General features: G+C 42.1%; 1 protein-coding gene and 1 long non-coding RNA gene across 2 annotated transcripts in view; one reads left to right on the top strand and one right to left on the bottom strand.

Annotated features, from left to right (window-relative positions):
- The window catches only part of plcl5 (phospholipase C like 5), a 109,122-nt gene that overhangs the window by 57,423 nt on the left and 24,717 nt on the right, over nt 1-26,982 (top strand). The window contains exon 2 of the mRNA XM_015948648.3: nt 17,878-20,364. Within this exon, the coding sequence (XP_015804134.1) occupies nt 17,878-20,364 (2,487 nt within the window). The remainder of the gene's footprint in view (nt 1-17,877; nt 20,365-26,982) is intronic.
- Nucleotides 12,602-13,526, bottom strand: LOC139069944 (uncharacterized). Its single transcript, XR_011520612.1, has 2 exons — nt 13,396-13,526; nt 12,602-12,826 (listed from the first exon to the last, which is right to left on the bottom strand). It is a non-coding gene; the product is annotated as an uncharacterized lncRNA (long non-coding RNA).

The following is a 26,982-nucleotide window of genomic DNA, read 5'->3' as shown; positions in this document are numbered from 1 at the left end:
CAGCACGTCACTAATATTCCCTAAACGGTTCTGCAGCATCATTTTGGTGCCTTCGTTGTGGTAAAGGATGTAAGAGGGAAGATAAAAGCGAGGTAAAAATAGTTCAGGAACAAAAAGACGAGCAAACTGAGTGACAGGAAGTGAGAGAACAAACTGAAGAGATAAAAAATAAACCGAAATGAGGGATTCAGTGTCAAGATCTAAGCTAGTGTCACCAATCATCATTTTATTGGTCATTATTAGGAGATGAAGAAATACACTTTTAAGTCTCCTTTCCACAACAATCAACATTCTGGGCACAATTAGCATCGGGGGCGGGAATTAAAGTGGCAATGTGTATTTTCCCTGGCAAGCAAGTCGTGTTTTTGTGTTTGATTAAGACCTTACCAACAGATGGTCGATAGGGTCAAAAATCTCTGGGAGCAAAACGACAAGCTTATCAGACTCCCTTTCATCACTGGCAACGAGTGTGTAAAACAACAATGTATCTGAAGGGCGAACGTTTTGCAACCACCTGTTACTAATCAGTAAATGTGGTTTGTCCTCACGGGCTCCTGTAGAAGGAAACATCGCAATCAGAAGGGTTTTATCGCCATATGTGGGTGAATCACAACATTAGGAAGTTGCTGCGGTACTTGGTGCAAAAAAGAAAGATAAAAATAAGAGATAAGAAAATACAGGAAGTAAGAATATAATCATGATAAAATAATAATATAAAGTAGCAATAATTAGAGAAATAGCTACTATATACGATACAGTGTACAGGTACAAACACAACACAGGGTCAGGAGTAGAGCCCTGCACGGGCCTAAAATCTGAGCCTGTGTCCGGCCCGGCCTGAGGGGGTGGAGCCCCAGCCCGACCCGGCCCGACAAGGTTTTCAGGATTCTCTGGCCCGGCCCGAGCCCAAGCCCGACTTTTTTTTAACCAACTAAATGAAAACAAAGTGTGTCAATCCTGACCAATGTGTTAAAAGATGTGCAGGATCCGAGCGTCGCAGAAGCGCATGCGGGAAGCTTCCTCCCACTGAAGCGAGTGTTTTCCAAACCCTGCCGCTCAGAGAGACTTGTCACTTAGAAAATGTTCCCTGATTATGAAACTTTGGCTGAATAGTGCTTGTTCCTGTCTCCAATGTGGCGACACATCCAGGAGCCGTCTGAGGAGAAGCCCAGAATCTCACATCCTCTTCAGCTCATGAGCGCATATGATTACGCACAAGCGTGACGCGTCAACCCGGTCTCACAGTAAGACCGGGTTGGAACTGTTCAGGTTTACGCAGACAATCTTCTCATAGGATTGACTTACAGATATAAAATTAATTCAGTAAAATATAAAGCATTTTATTTAAATATCCATTCATTATTTTACAAGCACAGAGAGCCGCATCAGATGGATGGAAGAGCTGCGGGTTGCCGACCCCTGCTCTAGTTCAAGATATCATTAAAACTCCAAAAGTGCTGAAAAGATTAAAAATGGGGCTTTCCGTGCGTATACAATACATTACGGTAGCCACCGGGATCCCCTGTCTTGAGCGTAACGAATCACAACACAGATTCAGAGACGTGCTGAGTTTGTCATCCAAAATGCTCCGTTTTATAACTTTTGAATGGCTGATCAGATTCAAATAATTCCAACGGTTCCTAAAAGTACATAAAAGCAGCTTTCCATCGATCTATAGCATGAAGCAATCAGAGTTAGAGAAAATATCGCTACGAGGGGAAATCCTGCTGTACAGCCTGATTGAAACGGAGCGCAGCGCTGCGGTGAAAGCGGATAACCTATAAAATGACATGTTGAGGACGCAAACTCAATACATCTCTTTTACTGTGAGGTAATAATTTCTCAGAGTTTTGCGGTTGCGGGCGGGAGTAGACATGCACGCTGCAGGTGCGGGCGGGAGTGTAACACACACGTTGCGGTTGCAGGCTGTAATGGCCAGAAATTCAGCGGGAGCGGGCAGGAGCGGGATGAAGAAAACAGTCCCATGCAGGGCTCTACTGCTGCGTGTGTGTTTTAATTTTTTTAATGATTTCGATTAAAAATAAAGGCGCCCGGCCCGTGTCCGAGGTAATTACACAGTCGTTGGCCCGAAGCCCGGCCCTCGGGCCATCGGGCCGGGCCGACCCGAGGGCCTAGGGCTTCAGTGCAGGGCTCTAGTCAGGAGACTGGGACCCAGCGACTGGAGGGGCAGCCCTAGGATTATCATTCATGAGTCCGACTGCAGAGGGGAAGAAACTGCTCTTGTGGCGAGAGGTTCTGGTCCGAATGGTAGCGCGACTCGGGTTGCGAATGACCACAGTCACCATTTCTTGTCTGATCTCAGAATTGTGTGTACTGAAACTCTAATTTTCCTCTGGGATTAATAAAGTATTTTTGAATTGAATTGAAATGAATTTGAATCTGAGCCACCTACCAGATGGGAGCGAGTCAAAAAGACTGTCTCCAGGCCTTGGTGGTTCTTGATGACGTATCTCCTAGGCAAACGGGGCGGGACCAATACATCAAGGCAAGATGTTGATCAGTTAGTTTTTTTTTTAAAAATGTTTCACTTGCACCTATTAAATACTTTATTTGACCCAAGTGCTCCAGCCCCTTTTTTATTGGTCCTTGTCAGACACGTGACCTGCATGTCAACCACACTCTTTTTGTGCCATTTTAGGTGTATGACTCGCGTTGCTAGAGGAAGCTGCAGCTGAAGTTGAAGCAGAAGGATGAACAAATCCCTTACAGGGATAAACTTCTGAAGGAGGATAGGGATCAGTGTTTTCAGAAATCATCTACACTCAATAACGTAGATCCCTACGACCTCAAAGGAAACAACTGGAGCTCAGATGTTTCATTACTGCTGACAATATGTCACTATAGTAAACGTAGTACTAATTCTACATATTTATAATCAAGTAAAAGTAAAAAGTAGCCGTCCAGAAACATTAACCAGTGTTTCCCTTACATAGGCGTAGCCGTGGCGGCCCGCCACAGCTGAAATCCCAGCACCACGCCTACAAAATCCCAAGTTTTATTGATTTTTTTTTTGCGCTGTTTCCCAAAGAAGCAGCGGGAACTACTCCGTTGTTGCTTGTGATCATAGCCGGCAGGCAGCAAGGAGGAGGAGGCAGGGCAGGGTGGTTACAGCTAGGGATGAGCCGGATACTCATTTCAGACTAGTATCCGGTATGGATAAAGCATTTTTGACGAATACGAGCATGAAACGAGTAAAACTTTTAAATATCTGTAATCGTGCTGAAGGAAAATCCTCATTGGGTAACTGACTGTCTTCAAGCTCTGTGATTGGCCAGTCACATAGAGCGTCCGCTCCTCCCTACACACAAAACTGCAGCCGGGAGCTCAGTCCATCCGGCCCATCCATGCACACACACACACACACACACACACACACACACACACACACACACACGCACGCACGCACGCACGCACGCACGCACGCACGCACGCACGCACACACACACACACACACACACACACACTAACGGATCTCTCTGTGCTTGCTTCACTGCTGCTGACGTTTCTTCAGTGCTCCCTAGGTTTTCTTCAGCTCGCCTCTTTTTCGGTTGAATATTTAAAGTTACTTTTTTTGTAACGTACGTGGTGAATTTGACAAGACAGAGCTGAAAAACGGCTTGTGCTGCGTTGGTCACTGCCTCCGCTCTGGTCGTGTTTTAAAAAAATATATATTTTAACTCTCTCCCTCTCTCTCTCTCTCTCTCTCTCTCTCTCTCTCTCTCACACACACACACACACACACACACACACACACACACACACACACACACACACACACACACACACACACACACAAACACACACACACACACACCTCAATCAACATTGTTTTGTTTAACTGTGTGTGGGAAAAATGCCAACAACGCTAGGAAAAAATCAGTTTAATCAAATTAAAATAAAATGGTTCTAGTATTTCTTATTTCCTAGTTCCTACTGCATGAGTTCAGATGCATTAATTCATGCACTTAAATATTAATGTTCTGATTTAATTGAAAAACATGTTCTGTAACAGTTCCTTTACTATTGTGATAAAAATATTTAATCTCAATTATGAGGCTGTTCTGTAAATAATTTTCAAATCAACAATACACATAGCAACTTCTGATCAATCCATATCAATTTCAGATTTAAAATTATGTATTGATGTAAACCACACCCACTAATTTCCAAATAATAAATGAGAGGTGCATTCATCTGTGTATCTCCTTTGATCCGCATTAGTGATATTTTCAGCACCAGAACAATGAAGCAAAGAAACAGATTCCTGAGTTTATGTTAGTAATTTTATTTATTAGGTGCATCTGATCTGTTCTGTTTTTCTCTGAAATGAGATCAAATCAGTGCTTCTATGGGTTGTCTCCACTCTGCACTAGAAAAATGTACTTTATTATTGTGTTCACTGTAATGCATCTTGATGTTCTTAACAAATAAATTAAATCAAAGGTAATGGCCAATAATGCCAAATATGTAAAGTTGTGTTTCAGTCATTTTTATACTGGCTTAAAAATACTTCATTAAGTCTACTAAGCAGGGGTGTAGAAGGTTTTTAATAGGGCCAGCCCAGTAATGATCTTGGACCAAAATACAGGGGGCAGAAAGTCAAATACAGGGGGCAGAATGAGATGTTTTTCCAGACGCCAAGAAAAATTAAATGCCAAATCCACCCTGCAAAGTGTGTCACTGAGAGTTTAAAACTAAAACTATTCCTGTGCAAATATTGGTGTATTCACCTTTAATACCTGTTATTAAAATGCAGCAGTTGCTGGATTAGTGCAGTTCAAAGTGGAGTGCATCAAATAAAACAATGTTGACATAAAGGTGAGAAGTATATATATATATATATATATATATATATATATATATATATATATATATATATATATATATATATATATATATAATAAGTCCAATATGAAAAAGTTGCATAGTATATCACTTTATCTCTAGAGTCTTTTCCTATCCCAAAAGGTGATCATGACAAATTATCTTCTTTCCAACACTGATCACATGGTTTTGGCTGTTTTCCTATAATAAAGGTACCTCACAGGAACCTTACTGATGCTACTCCATCTTTACTGGATACAAAATATTCATTTGTCATTAAGGCCATTTATATGTACATATATATGTACATATGTACAGAAGGAATAAAGCTTTTTTTTTCAGAACTTTTTGTCAGTGTTTATTATATATACTTTACCCAATACACTTTTTTATGACTCAATGTGGCTGCAGTGCTGACACAATTAATTTCTATTTAAATTTGATTCAATTCAATTTCAATTTATTTATTTATAAAGCACCTTCTATCACGTTAGCGGAGGCCCAAGGTGCTGAACAGGACATCAAAACCAGAGTAGTAATAAATACAACATATTGAATAAAAATTAGTAAAAGAAAACAGACACAAAAAAAAGCTATTAAAACTGTGCGATACAAATGATAAATCTATCAACACCAGTGTCAGTGTTGGGGGAAAGCTAGCCAATAAAAATAGACTTTAAGGCATGTTTTAAAATCCTGAAGAGAAGCTTGTTTCACTGTCAGGGAGCTTGTTCCACAGTGTAGGGGCCATTACTGAGAAGGCCCTGACCCCATTCATCTCAGTTCAGAGCGAGGGACCTCCAGCAGCTCCTGCTCAGCAGAGCAAAGGGCATGAGCAGGGACATGCCACTGCAGCAGTTCAGCCAGATATAGGGGAGATCTGCCCTGCAGAAGCCTGTCGCGGTTGAGGAATTCCCCCTGCAGTGATTCAGGGTGGCTTAATATTGCGGTGTGCGATATTATTGCAGCCCTTTTTTATTGCAGTACTATCTAAACATAATGTTTACACATTTAAAAAAGGTTAAAAATTGCCGTGCCTTCTTTAATAACACTTTACTGAATGCAGATCAAAGGGCAGTAACAACACAAATCGCAGTAACGCTTGTTTCTCCGACAGTCGGAGTCCGACTGAACTTAAAAACAACAAAATTCAGGAGAAGGTTAAACTTTTAAATGCAAATTTGGCTTTAGCATCTAACAAATAAGAAACAAGTCCCCATTTTGTTTAGTTGTTTAAAATCAAGCATAAAAAATTACATGTACCGGGCGCGCGCGCGCCGGGGGGCGGGCGCACTATCATTTCACTTTCACTTTCACACACACAAATGACGGTGATTTACAGCTCGGTCACGTCCTTGTTACCTACAAGGAAAACCAGCATGTTAACTACGGTTTGAGAGAGGATCTGAGAGGGGTGGCAACATTTGCAGCAACACTGAAAACCCTCTCAGATGGAGCGCTCGTTGCACTAATGCACACGTACCTGCGTGCAACTCTGGCAAGCAAAGGGAATCTCTCCCAGTTGTTGCTCCACCATGTCACGGGGGTTTTCTTTAGGGTGGATGCATTCCTCCTGCAGGTAGCGAGTGAGCTCCAGCTCGGCTCAAACTCTCTTCGGGACGGCTGCAGAAGCAGTGCTTGTCCGGGACTTCAGCAGGTCTCCGAGCATTTATTTATTTATTTATTTGCCGCTGGTGGCAGCTCTGTCTCGGCCAAGGACCCTGGCTGCGCAGCAGCTGACGTACTGAAAACCAAAATGCTCCCAAAGGAGCGAAGTAACGTTTCGTTTTGATACCAGTGCAGCCATCCTTCTCAACATGCATCATTGAGTTGAACCAAGTTCAGTAATCGCGGTGGCGCATGATGCAGCGCGGTGGGCTTCTTCATATCGCGATATTTCATTTTTGCGGTTACCGCGACAGCCCTACTGAACACATGGAGCAAAATCTTAAATCTTGCCCGATAAAACACTGGGAGCCAGTGCACAGAATCCAGCACTGGTGTGATGTGGTCCTTCCTTGTACCGGTTGGTAATCTGGCAGCAGAGTTCTGGACTAGCTGGAGCAGTGAAGTTGCTGCCTGACTCAGCCCAGCATATAAAGCATTACCATAGTCAAGACGGGAGATAATAAAAGCATGGACCACATTCTCCAGATGGTCTCTTGACAAGAGAGGCGTAATCTTGGAAAGCCGTCTAAGATTTAAAAAGCATGCCTGGACAACCATATTTATTTGTGCGTCAAATTTAAGGGCTGCATCAATTTTCACCCCCAAGTTAGTGACCACAGTCTTCTCCTTTTGAGCATGGGAAGCAAGATCAACCTCAGCACCTGCTCTAGCTCTTTCATCAGGACTGAGTATGATCACCTCAGTTTTGGCCTTTCAAGATCATCCTTACTTTGGTTAAACTCTTACCTACATCATTGTCGCCAGTGTGTGTTGTACAGGGGCTGTCAGTCAAAATGTATTGGAATATCTAAAGGCATCCCTCAAGGTTCTTCCTTGGGGCCTTTATTGTTTTCTATTTATGTTAATGATATGCCCCTGTGCTGCACAGACTGTAATGTTCATCTTTATGCTGATGACACAGTTATTTATTGTAGTAAGCCAACTCTCACTGAGATACATTTTTCGCTACAAAAATACTTTAATTCTATTCAGCAGTGGCTGTTGGCTAATAAACTTCTCCTTAATAAGTCAAAATCATATTCCTTACTGTTTCATTAGAAAGCCCTAGATATTGGCGAAAAAAACCTGAAGCTTTGTTTTCTCGACTCCTCTCCTCTGGAGACCACGGAAACCATAAAATATCTTGGTGTTTGGCTGGAACCTGATTTATCCTTTAAAACACATATACAGTCAACTACAAAAAAAATTCATCTTCAAATCCTCTATCAATCTGTTAATTGTTTTAACTTTCTGGTCAGGAAAATAATTGCCACACAGCTGCTTCTGCCTATTCTGGACTATGCTGACATTATCTATCAGAACACTTCATCCTCCTGTTTGCACTCTATTGATGTTGCTTATAATAGTCTCTGTCGTTTTGTTCTTCGTTGTCCATTTAGGACACATCGAAGTGTGATGTATCGACAGTTGTCTTGGTTAAAACCTGCTGTCAGGAGACAGTTTCACTGGTTTCAGTTCATTTTTAAAACATTTTACTTTAGTTATCCGGATTATCTTAAAATACATTTAATTCCCTATGATTCACTTTACAGCCTGCGGCATAATGACCAGCTCTTTTTTGTTGTTCCTAGAGTGAAAAGAGAGGTAGGGAAACATGCTTTTGGTTTTAAGGCTCCATGTGATTGGAATAATCTTCCTTTATCTATTCGTTGTTTATCATCATTCACTAATTTTCGAAGGGCCCTGGTCGATCACCTTCAGGAATAATTGTCTATGTTACTAATTGTATTTGTTCAACTGGCTGTTGCTTTTGTTTTGTCCATGTTAGTTGGGGTCGTGTCGTGTGGGGTGACGCATTGTGAGCCTTTGAGGGTGTGCGTGTGTGTCTGTAAATGATTGTTGTAATGTTTTGATTTAGATTTTTGCTGTGCTGTCTTGCTCTTAATTTTTGTTCTTCTTTTTGTTGTAAAGGAGGACCCACTCGAGATGTTTCATCTCAAGTGGTTATTCCTCCGTATAAAATTATGTTTAAATAAATAAATAAATATACAGCTAAATAAACATTTTAAAGGGATACTTTGCAGCTTTCTCATATTTTTCAATAAAATTGAGCCAGCATGTGCTAAAGTGACCCTTTACAGGGTTAATGAAAGGCCACCCAGCCTCTATCGCCCCCTATGGCCAGAATATTCCACTTGCAATTTCAGACTGGCGGGCCTCTCTGTTGGAAAAAAAATTAGCTCACATACCTGGCTAGTCTGCTTCCAGCATGTTTCCTGTTTTAGATCATGAACACAGCTGATATGTTTAATATAGTGATGATAAGTCACTCCTGTAGACACTAATGAAGGCTGGGAAGATGTTTCAGCTGTCAGATTAAGGTGTTAAAAAGATGAACGCACAGCAATGAGATACGTTTTGGTTTTGGTTCCACAAACAGACACTAGAAGGAACTAAAAGCAAAACTGCTTATTTCCCCTATAAACAGCATTAAGTCCTTTTTATTTAAAAACAGTAACGTTTAAAAACATTTTTAACAACAGTTCAACACTGGCACATCTCCCTCTGTTGGTCAGTAATTAGTCCAACTGTTTGGTGCTCTTTGGCTCATTCTGTATCCTCTTGAGGATTTCCACGTATTACCTGAGCAAAGAAAGCGGGCCAGTAGGTTCACATTCGAGATACGAGAGCCGCCTCCGGTGGATAAAAATATAAACCCATTGATGCGATGGAACAAACACAACTCCAGACCCAATTCAGCTATCTCACCTTCCCTCTCAAAGTCTTTCTTGCTTATTCACACATTATGTTCATGTTCCACAAAATTTACACAAAGCTGGTGAAATGAGTTGCATGATGTGTGTCTGAGGCTACTGCTGTGAGAATCTAAGCTGTCGCCCACATGGGAGATTACAGTGACAAATGGTGACAGGCCTGTCTTCTTTCTCTCATTCCCTCATCTGTTGTTCTTTGTTCTATCCATCCCTTCATATTTCCTGCAATCAACTCTAAGATCCTCTATTTTTTGACAGATAGCGACACAGAAAAGATGATTATTTTATTTGTTTGTTGATGTGAATCTACTGGGATTTAGATTTTCTAGGTGGTTGATTAGCATTAAGGGTGTTTATGCAAACACTGCTTAACAAATGACTATATTCAATGACAGTAATGAAATGATTTTTCTTGATCAGTTTCATCTTTATTCTTTCATAAGTATCACTAGTTAATGGTATGTCTGCTTTTCTTCTCTGTTTTTGGAGGATTTTTGCTCATTTCTACATTGTCTGAGGGAGTCTACTCTGTTAAAGGCTAAAGTACTTTGGCCCTTGGCTCTGTGTGGCAGAATCCAGCTGTCAGTTTTAATAACTGTATTAGAAGTGGGAATGAGAGGGCACTGTGGTGTTTAGGATAGTGGTGGGCAGCAGAAGAGGGGGATGTTCTGATGATGACCTCTCACCTACCTTATCCAGGCTGAACAGGACTCACTGAGGTGTGAAATTCCTTTGAGGTGAAAGCCGCAGCTCATAGATTTATAGCTTCTATTAGGGGATGAGTTAAGATTATTATATGAATTGAAATAGCTAAATAAAATTTAAGCTGGTGATTAATAGTTTTACAATTCAGATGTTGGATGCATCAGGGATGTGAAAAATAACCAATTTACATTGATGAATAGGAAGGCAGCAATTAGTTTTCTCCACAGGGTGGGCTCTCCTTTAGCGATAGGGTGAGAAGATTGGTCATCTGGGAGGGGCTCGGAGTAGACCGGCTGCTCCTCCACATTGATAGGAGCCAGTTGAGGTGGCTCGGGAATCTGGTCAGGATGCCTCCTGGACGCCTCCCTGGTGAGGTTTTCCAGGCACGTCCAACTGGGAGAAGAACTAAAGGGAGACCCAGGACATGCTGGAGAGACTATGTCTCACAGCAGGCCAGGGAATGCCTTAGGATTCCTCCAGAGGAGCTGGCCCAAGGGTCTGGGGAGAGGGAAGTTTGGGCCTCCCTGCGTAGGCTGCTGCCCCCACGACCCGGCCCTGGTTAAGCGTATGGAATACGAATGTGTAATAGGTACCACATCAGTGTACGGATAAAGTTTTGGTATAAGATCTAGATTCAGTGGTAGGGCTGGGCAATAAATCGAAAATGTATTGTTACTGAAATTTCTGACTTTTATCGAGATGATTTTTCCCACATCAATGAATTTGATAATAAAAAATGAAAAGATGTGTGTAGGTTGGCGACATTCATGTCCCTTTAAGAAGCTGTACCACCTTGAGTCATGTAAAATGTGACTCAACGTAATACATGTGACAGCCCCATCTAGTGGACAACTTTAGTTTCTGCGCATACCTGTAGTTATCATCCATTTAGTTATCGAGGGGAAATCCTCAATATATCGTTATATTGATTTTAGGCCATATCGCCCAGCCCTATTCAGTGGTTTATAACACTTTTGCCCTGTAAGACACCATTTTTGTGTCATTCATTCAAGAGCTGTTTGGGAACAGTTGTTTTGTTATAGAGTAGAGTAGAGTAGAGTAGAGGAGGTTTACCAAGATGGAGGTCGCTTTGTCTTCACCCTCCTTTAGCACATGTTCTCATATGAATCTAGTTGGCTTGTTCAGTCCCGTCCTGTCTCGGTCAGAGCTGCCTGCACCCCAACAGACCACAGCAGAGTGGATAACAGATTCAACCACAGAGTGATAAAAGGATTTTAGCAGATGGGAATTAACTCTGTAGGACCTCAGCTTCTTCAGGAGATGGAGGCAGCTTTAGCCCTTCTGATGCAGAACATCTGTGTTGTGGGACCAGTTCATTTTATTTTTGGGGTGAACACCCAGGTACTTAAAGGTACCCACCACCTCAAAGTCTTCTTCCTGGATGTTTACTGGTGAGTGAGGAGGAGTGTTTCTCTGGAAGTCAACCACCATTTCATTTGTCTTAATTGGTGTTCAAGCAAAGGTGGTTACACTAACACCAGTCCACAAAGTCCATGATGACTGACCTGTACTCCAGGTCATTTCCTCCAGACACACAGCTGACAATGGCCGTCATCAGATAACCTCTAGAGATAACAGCTGCTGGTGTTGTAGGTGAAGCCTGAAGTGTAGAAGGTGAATAGAAAGTGTGAGAGCACCGTACCCTGTGGAGCTCCTGTACTGCACACAACCACCTCAGACGTGCAGCCTCACGTACTGTGGCCTGTTGGTGAGGTAGTTGATGGCCCATGCAGTCAGATGTTTGTCCACTCCTGCACCCCTCATCTTCTGCTGCAACAAAGACTGCTGAATGGTTTTGAAAGCACTTGAGAAGTTGAAAACATGACTCTCCCAGTGCACTTTTAGTTCCAGTTAATTGGGTTGGCCATATTATGTTGCATTGAATCATATGTTGAACCAGAACCATCTTGGAAATGGGTCAAATCGGTTTTAGCTGCTCTTGCATCTTTAATGAAGGGGATTGTTAACAGTCAAGATAAGTATTGTATCGGCCAAAGAACTGAGATGTACAGCCCTAGTGGGATGTGCGCTGCGTGTCTGTCAGGGTGCATATAATTTCACAATGTGTCTGTGTCTCTCGAGCACACGAGGGTCAACAAATCACACACATTGTTCAATCCATGAGAGCTGTTTTGCTTAGTCTTCGCCCCTATTACACTTACCCCCTGCCTAACACAAGCCCCACTCCGACCTCCGCTGCCTTGTTCACTGATTTCCATTGTGGACACACAAATGACAAAGCAGCTCTGTGTGTGAGAAGAACCAAGCTATGCCTGACTGCTTTGGGTAGAGCTGTTATAGAGTCAAGATATGGTAGGAGCGAGCGGCACGCAGCCAATACAGCTATGACAAGGAGGTGGGACACTTGGAGGTTTGCTGGAACAAGGACTAAGTTAGCCACAATTATCGCAGTATAGTTCCACAGGAAAGCAAGCAAAGGGGGATCTAATCGTTCATGTGTTTAAAACCAGTGTAGGGCTGCAACTAACGATTATTTTCATAATCGATTAATCTGTCGATTATTTTTTCGATTAATCGATTAATCGGTTTGTTATTGTTTAGCTATTTAACCTATACAAGAGATGAATACATTTCAGTTAAGAAAAAGAAAAACATAAGAGAATTGTGCAGTTGACTGCAATCTATTTTATTGCACATGACCACAGTCAGCAGTGTAAAATGAGCTAAACAGTGCAAAATATCAGTCCAGAATAATTTTTTGGCATCAAAATATAAGAGGTAAATTCCATAAAAAATAATGTAGAATCTGGAATAGAGTTTGTAAGTGGTATGCATTGCTGGGGGTGAGTGTCTTGTTCCCCATGTAGTTGTCCATCGTTGCTTGTTTTTTTCTGCATAAGAAACACAAATAACCTGAATTAAGTACACATATAAAATAAAGCAGGACACACACTACAACACTAAATCAATATTACATTATTTGAATTAATTAACAATATACAGTGATCATTTATTTTGACAAAAATGTGTTGTGAGGCGTTTTACAGCGTTAGATAGTAAAACAGCCTTTTAATAGTTAAAAAAAGGACTTTCTGAATTTCTCCTGTATTTAAAAATTGAAAGCGTACAACTATGCTGCGTTATATTCACCTGGACACAGCTCATCTGTATATTTTTCTCCGCGGAGTTGTCCTTTTTTGAATGAGGAACATAGTTATGGGTTTGTGCCGTTTTTCTCTTAACGAGAACATTCTTTTAAACAGACGTGCTAAATTTGGCAAGCGCATGATACACAACACGGAGGAGATTCACGATTGCATCTAGTCAATCAGAAGTAGAACACCGTAAACTGACGCGGCAAAAAAAAAAAAAAACATGTTTAACATCCACTATAACGAACTCAGCTAACACTAAGTCCCAAATGTGATCTGCGTTAGCTTGTTTATTTTCTGTTACTTACCGGACATTCCTCTGCTGCATCAGCCCCCACGTTTTCGTCTCAAATGTTCACTTAGGGACGCCGTGCTTCCGTCGTGCCATGGTTTTTGCATATTTTGTAGGTTACCGGTCTTTTCAAGGCATCTAGTGAAGTGCTCCCATACTCGTGAGGTTTTTGTCCGGGGTTTCTCTTGTTTTGTCGCTTCTATTTTTCTTCCGTATTTGTTGTTGATCCGCCATCTCTCACAGCAAGATGCGCGTCAGTAACGTGATACGTCATGAAAACCGAGGGCACTTATTGGCTAATTTCTTCTTCTACGGCCCCACTGGTAGATCAGTGGCTCATTACTGCCACACACTGGCGGCAAATTTAACAGATTGTAACCGATGTCAGATTGTGGTAAAAAATAGACTTTATGCGGTAAAATATGATTATTAAACAACTAATCGATGACTAAAAAAGTTGTTAACTATTTTAATAATCGATTATAATCGATTAAATCGATTAGTTGTTTCAGCTCTAAACCAGTGTGAGCACTTTCAGGACTTGAACATATGACAGTTCAGTTGCTAATTCATCCACCATTACAGCTCTCTGCTGTTCTACTGCAGTGCTATATTTTTAGTATGTGTTATAAAAGTGCAGCTGTTTATGTGCTGCACAATTTGTAGAGGAGAGAGAGAGTAATAATTAGTTTCATGGGGCTTCATTCAGGACTCAGAACAGCCTGGGAGCTAGCACAGGGAAGAATTACAATACGTTATATAGAATACATGTCCATGCAATACTTAAATAATCTCAAACTCACTGTGTTGCACAAGAAAGGTAAGAGTTACTGTTTTGGTACAGTTTGTTTAGTGGGACTGCAGCCAACCTGTTGCTATGAATGAGGGCTCAGAGCTCATTGTGTTAATTGCTTCCCTGGAGTCACGTTCCACATGTCACCTTATGGTGCCCAGTGTCAGGGTGCAACTATGCTGTTAGAGAAAAAAGATGACTGACAAACCATTTCCTCTCAGAGGGTTTCATGGCACTCAACCTCAGGCCTGACCCCTCCATCAGGAAATGCTTACCCCAGTCGACGGGTGTCGTGACCCTATCGAAGGGGGAGTAGGGGGAGGCGTAGATGACTATCTAATTAACACTTCTTCACTTCAGGAGCAGCAAAAACCTAATAAACAAAATAGTGAGAAAAATTAAGTTCACAGAAATTCAGATTTTTTAGGCTCAGTTTGGAAATGGCTGGTGGAATTTTAGTTACAAAAATGGAAAAATAACTCGAGTGTAATTCTAACCCTAACTTTTATGACTTGTATGCAATGAAAATATGCAGATTTCACCCAGAAGAGGCTTAGATGTCATAGACTATTTTGTACTTTTAAAATTAAACAAAGATCCAGAATGTTCACTCATATGATAATTTCTGATCTTTCCTTGGTACTTTTTTTTAAGAGCTGCACTTTTAAGTTTAGAAGTGAATCTTTTTTTTTCTTTGTGTTTTGGGGTAAAATGTCTTTTTGTTGTTTTCTGTTGTTAAAAAAAGTTTTCCTTTAAATACCAAAGTTGTCTAAAAATGAGATTTTAATTAAATAAATTCCCCTCAAAGCAAAGGAAGTCTGTTGATTTTAATCAAAGGACATCTAATTGCAGATTGTTGTCCAGTCGAGCGCCTAACTAATTGTAACAGCATGTCATTAAAAAGTAGATTAACCTTTGACCCTTAGAAAACAATAACACTTCCTTAAAAAGGCCTGGAAGCAATCAGACTTGGCTCGATATTTTTTCATGGAGCCACTCACGTCTGCTTCGCTTTTCCCAAATGTGAGCGTGGATGCTCTTATGATTGATTTTGGAAGCAACTCATAAAAAGAGCAAACCCTTGGAGGAACCAACCGACTTTCTGGTCTGTTTGAATCTGAGATTGTGATTTTATAACACATAGTGAAAGGAGAGAGTTATGAATGTTTAAGAGCATGACATTTGCGTTGAAATTTGAGCTCTTTATTTCATTCCTAAGATTTTTATCTCCCATTGTAATGAGGGGAGATGTAGGTTATGTTAAGGGGGAATGAGAGCACAACAGGGATGATAAGGTTAGTATCAGTGCTGTGGTCCATTAGTTTCCTTTGGGAAGGGGTTTATAAAATCATTTCACTCCTGCTTATCCTTTGTGGACGTGGACCTTTGCTATGCATTAGCTGAACTAACATCATGATTCATGACTTTTTAATCTAGGAAAGGTTACATGCACTATAGACCTGAGGGGTTTGGCACTATTGCAGCAAATCCATGACAGTCATTCATAGGGATGTCCCACTCCGATATTGATATCGGAAGTAATTCAATATTTGCCCAAATACACCGTATTGGATTACATAAGACTGCATCAAAAATCTCAGATATAAGCAGTCTGTTAAGGTTCAAATTTTGGTAACCAATTGTTAAAATAAAATGTCCTTTTTTTCATAATAACAGTTGCTGACTTTTATTCTCTGATTGAGTAGTATCACTTGATCAAGCCTTTCATACACCCACATTACGAAATAGGCAAAAGTATGTGTGATTTGTGCTGATATCGTATTGGATTGATATTGGTATCGGTCAATACTGAAGGCTGCAATATCGGTATCGTATCGGAAGTGAAAAAGTTGTATCGGGACATCCCTAGTCATTCAGTCATTTACCAAACCTGTTGGTCCAAAGTAGAGCTGCAGGGAGCTGGTGCCTATCTCCATCAGTAACCGGGCAAGAGGCAGGGGACTCTCTGGACAGGTCCATCACTAAGTCACACTTATACAAATAAGACATATAACCAGTCACACATTATCTCATGCAGCCCAAAGCCTCAACCTCGATAGATCTATTCTAGGGGCAACGTTAGGAGTTAGGTGCCCACCGGGTAACCAAAGGGCTGCAGGTTTGGACCCTTCTCAATCTGTCACAGTTATTTTGTCCACGGGCAAAAATATTCCCCCACTTTGGCTGTTGGTGGTGGTCAGAAAGAACCAGAGAAACATAGTGTGTAGGACAGTTACACCTCTGTTAGGTAGCCCCAGGACTGCTGTAGCTACGTTGTGGATCAACCAGTGTGTGAATGAGTGGATGAATGGCTATTGTGTTGTAAAGCACCTTGAGGGGTCCAGAACTCCAGAAGGCATTATCTAAATACAAAGCATTAACCATTTAGTATTATTTTTAATATCCAGACAAATTATTGACAATGGGGTTATTTTGACTGCTTAAAGATAATGATTGAAGATGTTTTGTAAAATAATAACAATAGCAGTAATTGCATTATTCTAAACATCAAAAGGTGCTCATTTAATTGTAAAGAGTTTGCCTGTGACATCTGTGCTGACCATGAGGTAGAAGAACAGTTGCCTAAGGGAGATCTATCAGCCCTGCTTGAATCCTGGGAGAGAAGCAGAGGGGTGTGGGGCTCTCAGAATTATTTTCATTCAGACCCCCCTCCCCCTTAAAAAACTTTTTTTTAATTCAAAGACGATAGAAACGCCGGCCCTCAGATGACAACTTATGAGCTACGTTTATTTTTTCACTGGAGTTGTCAGTGTCAATTGTCACCATTGAGTTTAAAGTAATTCTACTTATAGTAATATCAAGTGTATTGTTTGTCCAGAGAACCCACGAGTAATTAGGTACTTGGTTTAGTTTTGATTTTAACGTACTGTTTCTTGTGCTGTGCATTATTCAAAAAGCCTAGTTTCCAATTCCCAAACCAGGCAATCTGAATTCAGACTAGCTAGGAAACCACAGACCAATAAGGAAATAGGGCAGCGCTGTGTGCTTTCTGCCAACTAGACAAGAAAAGCTAAAAGCTGCATAGGTTCAGTCATTTCAGTGCAGATGGTGTAGTGCATCACTTTTGCAGCTTGTCACAGTTTCTCGTTGGTTTTTGTATGAGAATATGCCAAAAAAATAATTATTTGTAAGTTTTGTTCTGTTGTCCAAGAAAATTATTTATCAGAGCTGGCCCACAGGATGATTATTTAATCTAAATCTACATTACAGTTAAAGAGTGGACATTTTCTAAAGTGGTGTATTTATTTGATGAGACCAATATGACTTAATGCAAACTGGAAATCATTCTCTCAGTCTCATTCATTTGCATAAACATGTAGAGGTTATCTTTATGTCAGATATACGTTGCCGAATACAGGATGTGAAATAAGTCTGTTTGTAGTGTTTGTCTACAGCTGGACCAAAGCATGTTGATTCATCACTGGGGGAAGAAACGGAAATACCAATGCCCCCAAAAAAATTGACTGGGTGTAGAGTGATTAACATACTTGTCTGTTAAAAATAGATTTACAACAAGTCTCCTCATATGTTTTATTTTTTTGGTTTGTTTTATACTGATGAAAAATTCAAGTAGAGCCCCCTTTCTATAGTGTACATCAATTTAGCATTCAATGTGGAATTAAATTCAACGTGTAACCAATAATTCTGTCTGTTTCTATCTGCCCCACCCTTGTCTGTTTTCAGGATGGTTCCAAACAGAAACAGGTCAGGAAGAAAACCGTGTCCTTCAGCTCAATGCCGAGCGACCGTAAGATCAACAGCACAGCTGCTTGCATTGCCTTTATGATGGAGGGTTGTGAGATGAAGAAAGTGCGCTCCAACTCACGCATGTACAACCGCTACTTCCTGCTCGACCCAGACATGCACTGGCTCCGATGGGAGCCATCTAAGAAGGATTCAGAAAAAGCCAAATTGGAAATCAAAAGCATTAAGGAAGTCCGTTTAGGGAAGAAGACCCCTGTTCTACGCAGCAATGGTCTCTCTGATCAGTTTCCTGATGAGTGCGCCTTCTCAATAATCTATGGAGACAACTATGAGAGCTTAGATTTAGTTGCCAGTACAGCAGATGTGGTCAGCACATGGGTCATGGGCCTAAGATATTTGGTGTCCTATGGCCGACACACTGTGGACATAGTGGAACCCAGTCAACCAAGCCTAAGAACATCTTGGATTGGCTCAGTCTTTGAGCTAGCTGACATGGAAAAAGATGGACTTATAGACTTATTCAGAGCAACTCAGATAATCAAGGGTCTCAATCCTGGTATGAAAGAATCTAGGATAGAGCTGAAATTTAAGGAATTACAGAAAGCCAAAGACCAATATGGGGAAGCTATTAACATGGACACGTTTGTGGAGGCTTATTGTGAGCTCTGCACACGACCAGAGATTTTCTTCCTGTTAGTTCAGTTCTCCAGCAACAAGGAGTACCTGGACAGTAAAGATCTGATGCTGTTTGTGGATGTGGAGCAGGGTGTGGAGGGCGTGACGGAAGAAATGTGCAGGGATATTGTTCAGAAATTTGAGCCGTCGGCCAAAGGTAGAGAAAAGGGCTACCTTTCCATTGATGGTTTTACACACTACCTCCTGTCCTCTGAATGCCACATTTTTGACCCGCAGCACAAACGAGTGTGCCAGGATATGACCCAGCCTCTTTCCCACTACTATATAAACTCCTCACATAATGCCTCCCTTCTAGATGACCATTTCTGGGGTTCATCAGACATCAGCAGCTACATTCGAGCTTTAAGGATGGGATGTCGCAGCATTGAGATCATAGTATGGGATGGCCCTGACAATGAGCCAGTGGTATATGTAGGTAGTTCTGTTGCTTCACAACTAGCTTTCTCTAAAGTTCTGGACATTATAAACCAGTACGCTTTTGAAAGCTCTGAGTATCCTCTTATTCTCTGTTTGGTGACCCACTGCTGTATTCCTCAACAAAGAGTCATGGCACAACACCTAAAGAAGATTCTTGGGGACAAGCTATACCTTGAACCCCCCAACAATGAGGAAAACTACTTACCCTCTCCTCAGAAACTTAAAGGTAAAATACTCCTCAAGAGTAAAAAGTTGCCACCCAACTGCACTGATACTGAAGGTGATGTAACAGATGAGGAGGAGGGCCTGGAAATGTCCAGAAGAGTTGGAGCTGATGAGAAGGACCAACTGAATGGTTTGGGCTACAAGAGACTTAGGCTCTGCAGAGAGCTATCTGACCTTGTGTCTTTCTGCAAGTCAGTGCAGTTCAGGGACTTTGAAATCTCCAAGAAGGAACAGAAATACTGGGAAATGTGTTCCTTCAACGAGGTGGATGCAAACAGATTTGCCAATGAATTTCCAGAGGAATTTGTCTGCTATAACAAGCGCTTCCTCTCCAGGGTATATCCCACATCCATGAGGATCGATGCCAGCAATATGAATCCCCAGGATTTCTGGAAGTGTGGTTGTCAGATTGTGGCAATGAATTACCAAACACCAGGCCTGATGATGGACCTTAACCTTGGTTGGTTCAGGCAAAATGGCAACTGTGGGTATGTTTTGAGGCCAGCCATCATGAGAGAGGAGGTGTCCTACTTCAGTGCCAATGCTCGGGATTCCTTGCCAGGAGTGTCAGCTCAGCTTCTCCACATCAAGATCATCAGTGGCCAGAATCTGCCTAAGCCTCGTGGCTCTGCTGCTAAGGGTGATGTGGTTGAACCCTACATATACGTAGAAATCCACGGCATACCAGCTGACTGTGCCGAGCAACGAACCAAAACTGTGTCCCAGAACGGAGACAATCCTATTTTTGATGAAAGCTTTGAGTTCCAGATTAATTTACCAGAACTTGCAGTTTTACGCTTTGTGGTTCTGGATGATGACTACATTGGAGACGAGTTCATTGGCCAGTACACCATCCCGTTTGAGTGCCTACAACCAGGCTATAGGCATGTCCCACTACAATCTCTCACAGGGGAATTCCTTCCCAACACCACCCTATTTGTTCATGTGGCTATTACCAACAGGCGAGGTGGAGGAAAGGCACATAAAAGGGGTATATCTGTGAAGAAGGGTAGGAAGGCCCGAGAGTATACCACCACCAAGACCACAGGAATCAAAGTAGTAGATGAACTCTTCAGAGCTTCCACCCAGCCCCTCAGAGAGGCTACGGACCTCAGAGAAAATGTTCAGGTAAGAAGAAAATACACTCATTAAATCAGAAAATCATCTCGTTGCTCTTAGGCTGACTGATCAGCCCTGTGAAGGAGCTTCAGATGTTTCCATTGCATTCATTGTCTTTTCACATTCCAACATTTTCATTTAAATCAGCAAGTAAATGTGGTAACAGATCCATATTACATCCAGTTCTCTCATCGTTCCATCATGTATATTTCTCTGGGTTTATTTTGATCATCAGAATTTATTCAGGTCAGGTTTGTGTGATTGCTGATGACATGGGTTGGTTATGCATAATGCATGATGTTTAGTTGTTGTTTTATTTAGAGCAGGACTAACGGACACCATTGTCTATTGTAGTATTTCTGGTCACATACTTTATAATGGCAGGTTTCACAGCTTAAGTCCTATTTAAAATGCTTGTAGTAATCTACATCCAACATACCTTCATAACTCAAGGTACTGCCTACAAACATTATGGCTTACATACTTTACAACTCAGTACTGTGTTCATACAGAGTGCAAGGCTAAAGAAGGCTCAATCTTTAAATGAATTGTCTTTAGATGTTGAAAAAGATTGTCAGCCTGTTGTGAATATCAAATTTAGACTTAAAGTAAATTACTGATAACTTTTGGAGTTTATGTAAGTATTCATGTTGATGGCTATTCTATCTATTAGAGCAGAATTTTGTTCTTGCCAGCTTTCTTTAAGCTCATCTGAAACTTTGAACACAAATCACTTTGAGCTATTTTCCCACCAGGGATGATTAACAAATACATCAATTAGAAGTACACATGCAGCATCCAAAATTTTACTCTGAAAAGTTATAAACTTCATCATTTAGCATAAATCTTCCCAACATGATGTGCTTTAGATTGTTTTAGACGTTCAGTTATCCTTAATAATGCTGTGATAATAGTTTATGATGATAACGTGGCAGTGCTGTACAGTTGTGACTTTTATTAATTAGGGATGTCCCGATACAACTTTTTCACTTTCGATACGATACCGATATTGCAGCCTTCAGTATTTATTTATTTATTTTTTTTAACGTGTCCTGTCTGGCTGTGAAGCAAGCAGAATTGATGTCTGAATGCTGGTGACAAGCCTTACAGATTTATTCTCAGGTGGAGCATCAAAGCGTCTGCTTTTAATGTCACGCCTGATACTTAAAACTTTATTGTTATTGTTGTTGAATGCTTTGTAATTCCGACCAGACACGGAGACAGAGGTGAAAGAGAAAGGAAAAGAAAAGGTGGGGAGAGAGAGGGGGGGGGGGGGGGTTTCCACAAAAATAAACAAAAATGAACAAGAGTCTGCTTCTAGACCTGCAGAAAAAAAGACAAAAAAAAAAACAAAGGGACACAAAAAAAGGGACACAACAACAATACAACAAGATCTACCTATCACTGCGTCAACTTGATGAAAAGAAAAAAAATATATATATAATCAATATTGCTTAACTGAAGAATCACGATAATAAATCACAACGCATTAAGTGCCCCCCATAGTCTTAAGACATGTGTTTAACGTGCCCAAGCCCATACTTTTGAGAGCACCATGTGAGCACCTGTGTGTGTACACGCGCTTGTTTATTTAAGGTTTTTCTATAGGAGCGCCCAACAGAGAGTGTGAGGGACCACAGATCCGCCCCCCAAAGATGCGCAGGAGATGGGGGAGCTCCAAGTCCCAGAGATCCAGGCGCTGCCCCAGAACGCAGGAGCCCCAAGGAGACTGCAACCAGGAAGGCCCCCGCCCCCCTCAAGAGGCACAGAGGATCGCCCCGGGGGGCCACAACCAGCAGCCGGCAGAGTCCCTGGAGATATCAGCGGCAAGCCCACAGGCCCGCCCGCAGCCTCCCACCCCCTAGCCGGCCGAGCCCGGGACCCAGCGACCCGGGACCCAGGGGCGACCACCCCCGCCGGGGACCCAGCAGAGCCCAGGGACCCAGACCCCACCAGGCAGCCACCGGGATCTAACAGGCAGATGCCAAAATCTTAAACCCCCAGACCCGGTTGCCACGAACACTCAGGCAGACCAAGGCACAAGCCCCCACACCAGGCGTGGCAGGGGGAGGGGGGACAGAGATCTATATCATCAAGAGAAGTTCCAGGAGAGGGGAGGACCCAAAGGCCCCACCTGACATATACAGTCATACACAAACACAGTCACACGCTCCCTCCCTCATTCTCACACATGGACATACAACCCAAGACTTATAAAAATGCACGCCGGACACCCACTCATGCTCCCCATACACACCCTATTCACTCTGGTCCCGGTACTGCTGCACATTGGGTACAACCATCACCGGTAACCAGAGTTTGACCCTTTCTGCTGGGGTGCTGATGAGCAGGCTCCCCCGCCCAACGCTGAGCACAACAACCCACCACCCCAGACCCCAACCAGACGGCCAGATCTCCCTCCTAGCCTCCAGCCCCAGGAAGCCTAGCAACAACAGAGGTGGCTAAGACCCCTAGTCTCCCTCCGCCTGCTCCAATATAGTGTTGTGTGATCATGAGGTGTATTCCATGGCTGTGGTGAGTGGGCAGTGCGGGCATCATCCAGCATATGCCAGCTGATGCCACTGCACCACCCCACTTACACCCTCAGCCATCAGTGTCTAAGTGCGGTTTAAAATTGGAAGTGGGCACCGGCACTCGGGAGGAGGCTGAAATATCCCCCTGCCAAATGCCGCTGAATGTGCTCACTCCCAAGGCCCTAAGTGTGTGTTTGTGTGGAATGTCGTCAGTGGAAGTGTATAAGGTGCAAATAAAATTGGGGGGCAGGTTTCCACAGGAATGCGGAAATGGGGTCCATACCCGCACTCCCTGACTTGCCTACCCCCCAAGGTCCTATGTGTATGTTTGTGTGATGATGTGAGGGAGCAGGAGGAGAGAAATATGCGGGGATGGGGAGGAATGGCTGGTTGGGCTTGGCCCTCCAGGGAGCCAGCTCCCCTACTGGCCCCAATAGGCACCTCTGTTGTCAAACTGCCACCCAGGGCATGGAGACCCCAGCCCATCCTGCCAGGGCCCAAAGCAGCAACGTTACAGAGCCTCACGGAGTCCGAGGGCACCAACCCAGCCCCACCCCAGCAGAATATCTATGCCCACCCCTGCATTTGCACAACTTCCAGAATATATAAGACATGGGACATCCAGGTAAGGTTGGGTCCTCCCCCTCCTGGACCTCCCCCTCCCCTGTGATGGAACGGCAGAGGAGCCAAGGTTTACCTGAGGCCCCCGAACCCGAGCCAGGCACTGCTGGGTGTCCCTGCCTTCTTCCCGGCAGCATACATGTCAGGACCCGACCCCCAAGGCCCCGCCCAGATCCCCACACGGGGCCGGCTACCCCCAAACCCCGAGCCCCCAGGCCCCCACCCAGACCCGCCCAGGGGCATTGCAGCCGCCAGGCAGTGACCCATGGCCGCCGCCAAGATCCCCAAGGGGCCTCACTCACAACCGCCAGCAGTCCACCCCCCGAGGCAACCCAAGCACCTCCAGAGGGGGGCAACTTCATCATTTAGCATAAATCTTCCCAACATGATGTGCTTTAGATTGTTTTAGATGTTCAGTTGTCCTTAATCATGCTGTGATAATAGTTTATGATGATAACGTGGCACTGCTGTACAGTTGTGACTTTTATTAATTAGGGATGTCCTGATACAATTTTTTCACTTTCGATACGATACCGATATTGCAGCCTTCAGTATTGACCAACACCGAAATCGAAATCGAAATCCGATACGACATCAGCACAAATCACACATACTTTTACCTATTTCGTAGTGTGGGTGTATGAAAGGCTTGATCAAATGATATTACTCAATCAGATAAAAAAAAGTCAGCAACTGTAATTATGAAAAAAAGGACATTTTATTTTAACAATTGGTTACAAAAATGTGAACCTTAACAGACTGCTTAAACCTGAGATTTTTGATGCAGTCCGATGTAATCCGATACAGTGTTTTTGGGCCGATATCGATAAACTTCTGACATCGATATCAAAACGGGACGTCCCTATTATTAATAGTCTAATAATTAAAGATGGACAGGTACGAGTCAGTGCACAGGACTGTGTTGCAAGGCACTTTGTGGAACACTAAAACATTTTTAAATGAGCTAATATGATTTGTAATTTCTGCACTTTAAAAACAAATACTCAAACTGGCAAAAGAAGTTATTGTTTTAATCTAGTTTAGTCTAAATATGGAGTTAAAACTTAAATTATGTCTGTTTTATGGTTTTATCACTCATAGACAACTATAAGCACTGAGAAATCCATCCTCTATATATAAGATGATGTTTGAAAAAAATGTAAGAAAATCCTTTAAAGGTAACAAAACTATACATGGTGACATTTGTGGGGAAAATTAATGCCCCCTTGGAATATTATTAATAGATTACATACGATTAAACACATTATATGGAATGCTGAGTTAAATTCAGCGAGTCACCAGATACTTTAAGACTCAATTTCTTTGATAAGTTTGCATGACAATTAGAAGTTCATTGAATGATCATATAATCAACATATTGTGCTCAATTCTAAAGAAATTAAAACAAAAAGACACAGAACACCGTCTAAAGCTCTACAGGCATCAGGTTAAAGCCACACTTTGCAACTTTGTCATGTTTTTTATCATTTTCTGCAACGTCAGACTGCCGGTCTGGTTTTTACATACCTGGTGATGCAGTCTACTTCTTACACGTTTCCTGCATGTTTTAGATCTTGAACACAGCTGATTTGTTTAACTTAGTTATGAATCACTCTTGTAGAAACTAATGAAGGCTGGGGAGACATTTCAGCTGCTAGATTAAGGTTTTAAAATACGAACGCAAAGAAAGGAGATAAGTTTCACTTTTGGTTCTACTAACAGACACTAGGGGGTGCTAAAAGCAAGCAAAACTGCCTACTGTGCCTACAGTCAGAGGCCATGGTTCAACAATCTTTTTTTTATATGATAAAATCTCTAAAAACATAAACAGATGAATAAGTAAGCACTTAGTGTTGATGTATCTTAACCCTCCCACTGTCCTAATGGGTGACCCCACGAGGAAAGTTGACCGTTGAGCAGGATTGATGGTTTATCCCTTGGGTCCATGTGGCAGGGGTGAGGTGGGGTGAGGAGTGAGCACCACCCCACCCCTGCCACATGGACCTCAAGGGATAAACCGTCATTCCTGCTCAGCGGTCAACTTTCCTAGCGGGGTCACACATTAGGACAGTGGGAGGGTTAAGGATCTAGTTAAAAATAACTCCTACTCTAGAAAAGTAAATGTTCCAATGTTATTATGTTTATTCAAAAGACAAAATATTGTTCATTGCATTTATAAAGATATGTATGCTTTAATATTTTTAGAATAATATATTTGATTAATTTGGAATTTTGAAAAGCCTCCAAAGGATCCGTCTAATTTGTCATAATCTCTTTTATTCTAGAAGGTCTAAAAATGATGGATAAGAAATGTCTGATAGTCCAATAAAATTACCAAATTAGACATTGTGGCTTCTGTAAAATGGCAATCAATTAAGTCATGCAAAATTTGGAATTAATCACAGTCCTGCTTCTGTCACAGATACGAGTCTAATCTGAGCTATAAATCATCTCAGATAACGATTGGCCTCAGAATTTAATCTGTGGGCCTGTTTGAAAAATGGCGTTTGGGGATTGAATATGAGTCTGCGTTAACCTGATCAAATAATACTGGAGGCAATAAACGCTCACCAGGCCTCATTTTCCTCAGGTTTGAAATGCTAATTTGTCTTTTTGAAATGAAGATAAAAGTTCATGAGATAAATGAAGGCTCTGAAATTGTCACAAAGGGTATGAATAAATGCAAAAAAGGCCTGTTCCCTTTTAAATGTAAAAATAAAAGACAGTTCTGAAGACTTTGTAGAGGTAGCGTGCGTGCATGCTTGTGTCCTGGATATGGAGGCACCTGTGAAACCAAACAGCAAACAGAAGCAAACATGAAAGCTTTTAACCTGCTGGCTTCCCAACTACTAAATAGATGCCAACAGGACCACTTTCAGATTTTTATGCTCATGTCATAAAAGTAATTCTCATTCATGCTTTTCTGTGGAAGTTCTGTTTGTATTTTATCCTCTGGAAGCTTTGTAAAGACTTTCCCCCCTCAAACAGCAATGCTTCCATGGGATCTGCTTTGAATAATAAAATAAATAGGGCCACATTTAGCTATTAGGAAAGACAGTTGGAGTCTGTAAGCACAGACAAATGGGTGTGTGTGATAGATTTCCATGTTTCATATGTGGATAAAGACAGTGGATCAATTGCTTTTGCAGTAGTCAAGCGCGCCCAGTGAAGCCTGTAAAGTGTGAATAGAGATAGAGGAGTGAAGCCAGGCTGGAGTTTGATTTTATTTGCTGAAACGTTTCAGTGCCATCATTGACACATTAGAGCTGCAAGCTGGAAAGGAAGAGAGGGAGACAGAGATGGAGAGACAAAAGCAGAATGAGAGTCAGGAAGAAGCTGGGCAAACAGAAACAGCAGAGCTGTAACCGGACACTGAGCCCTCATTTGGGGAAAGTTGGAAGAGGAATAAAGTGGGGGGAAGGGAGTAATTAAAAACACAAGTCTCCCTCTTGTGGGGTTTTGTAACGCTGTG

Source organism: Nothobranchius furzeri, chromosome 5 (assembly GCF_043380555.1).
Source record: "Nothobranchius furzeri strain GRZ-AD chromosome 5, NfurGRZ-RIMD1, whole genome shotgun sequence".
Classification (NCBI taxonomy): Eukaryota; Metazoa; Chordata; class Actinopteri; order Cyprinodontiformes; family Nothobranchiidae; genus Nothobranchius; species Nothobranchius furzeri.
Note: the sequence above shows the minus strand (reverse complement) of the source record. Positions and strands in the feature narration are given on the sequence as shown.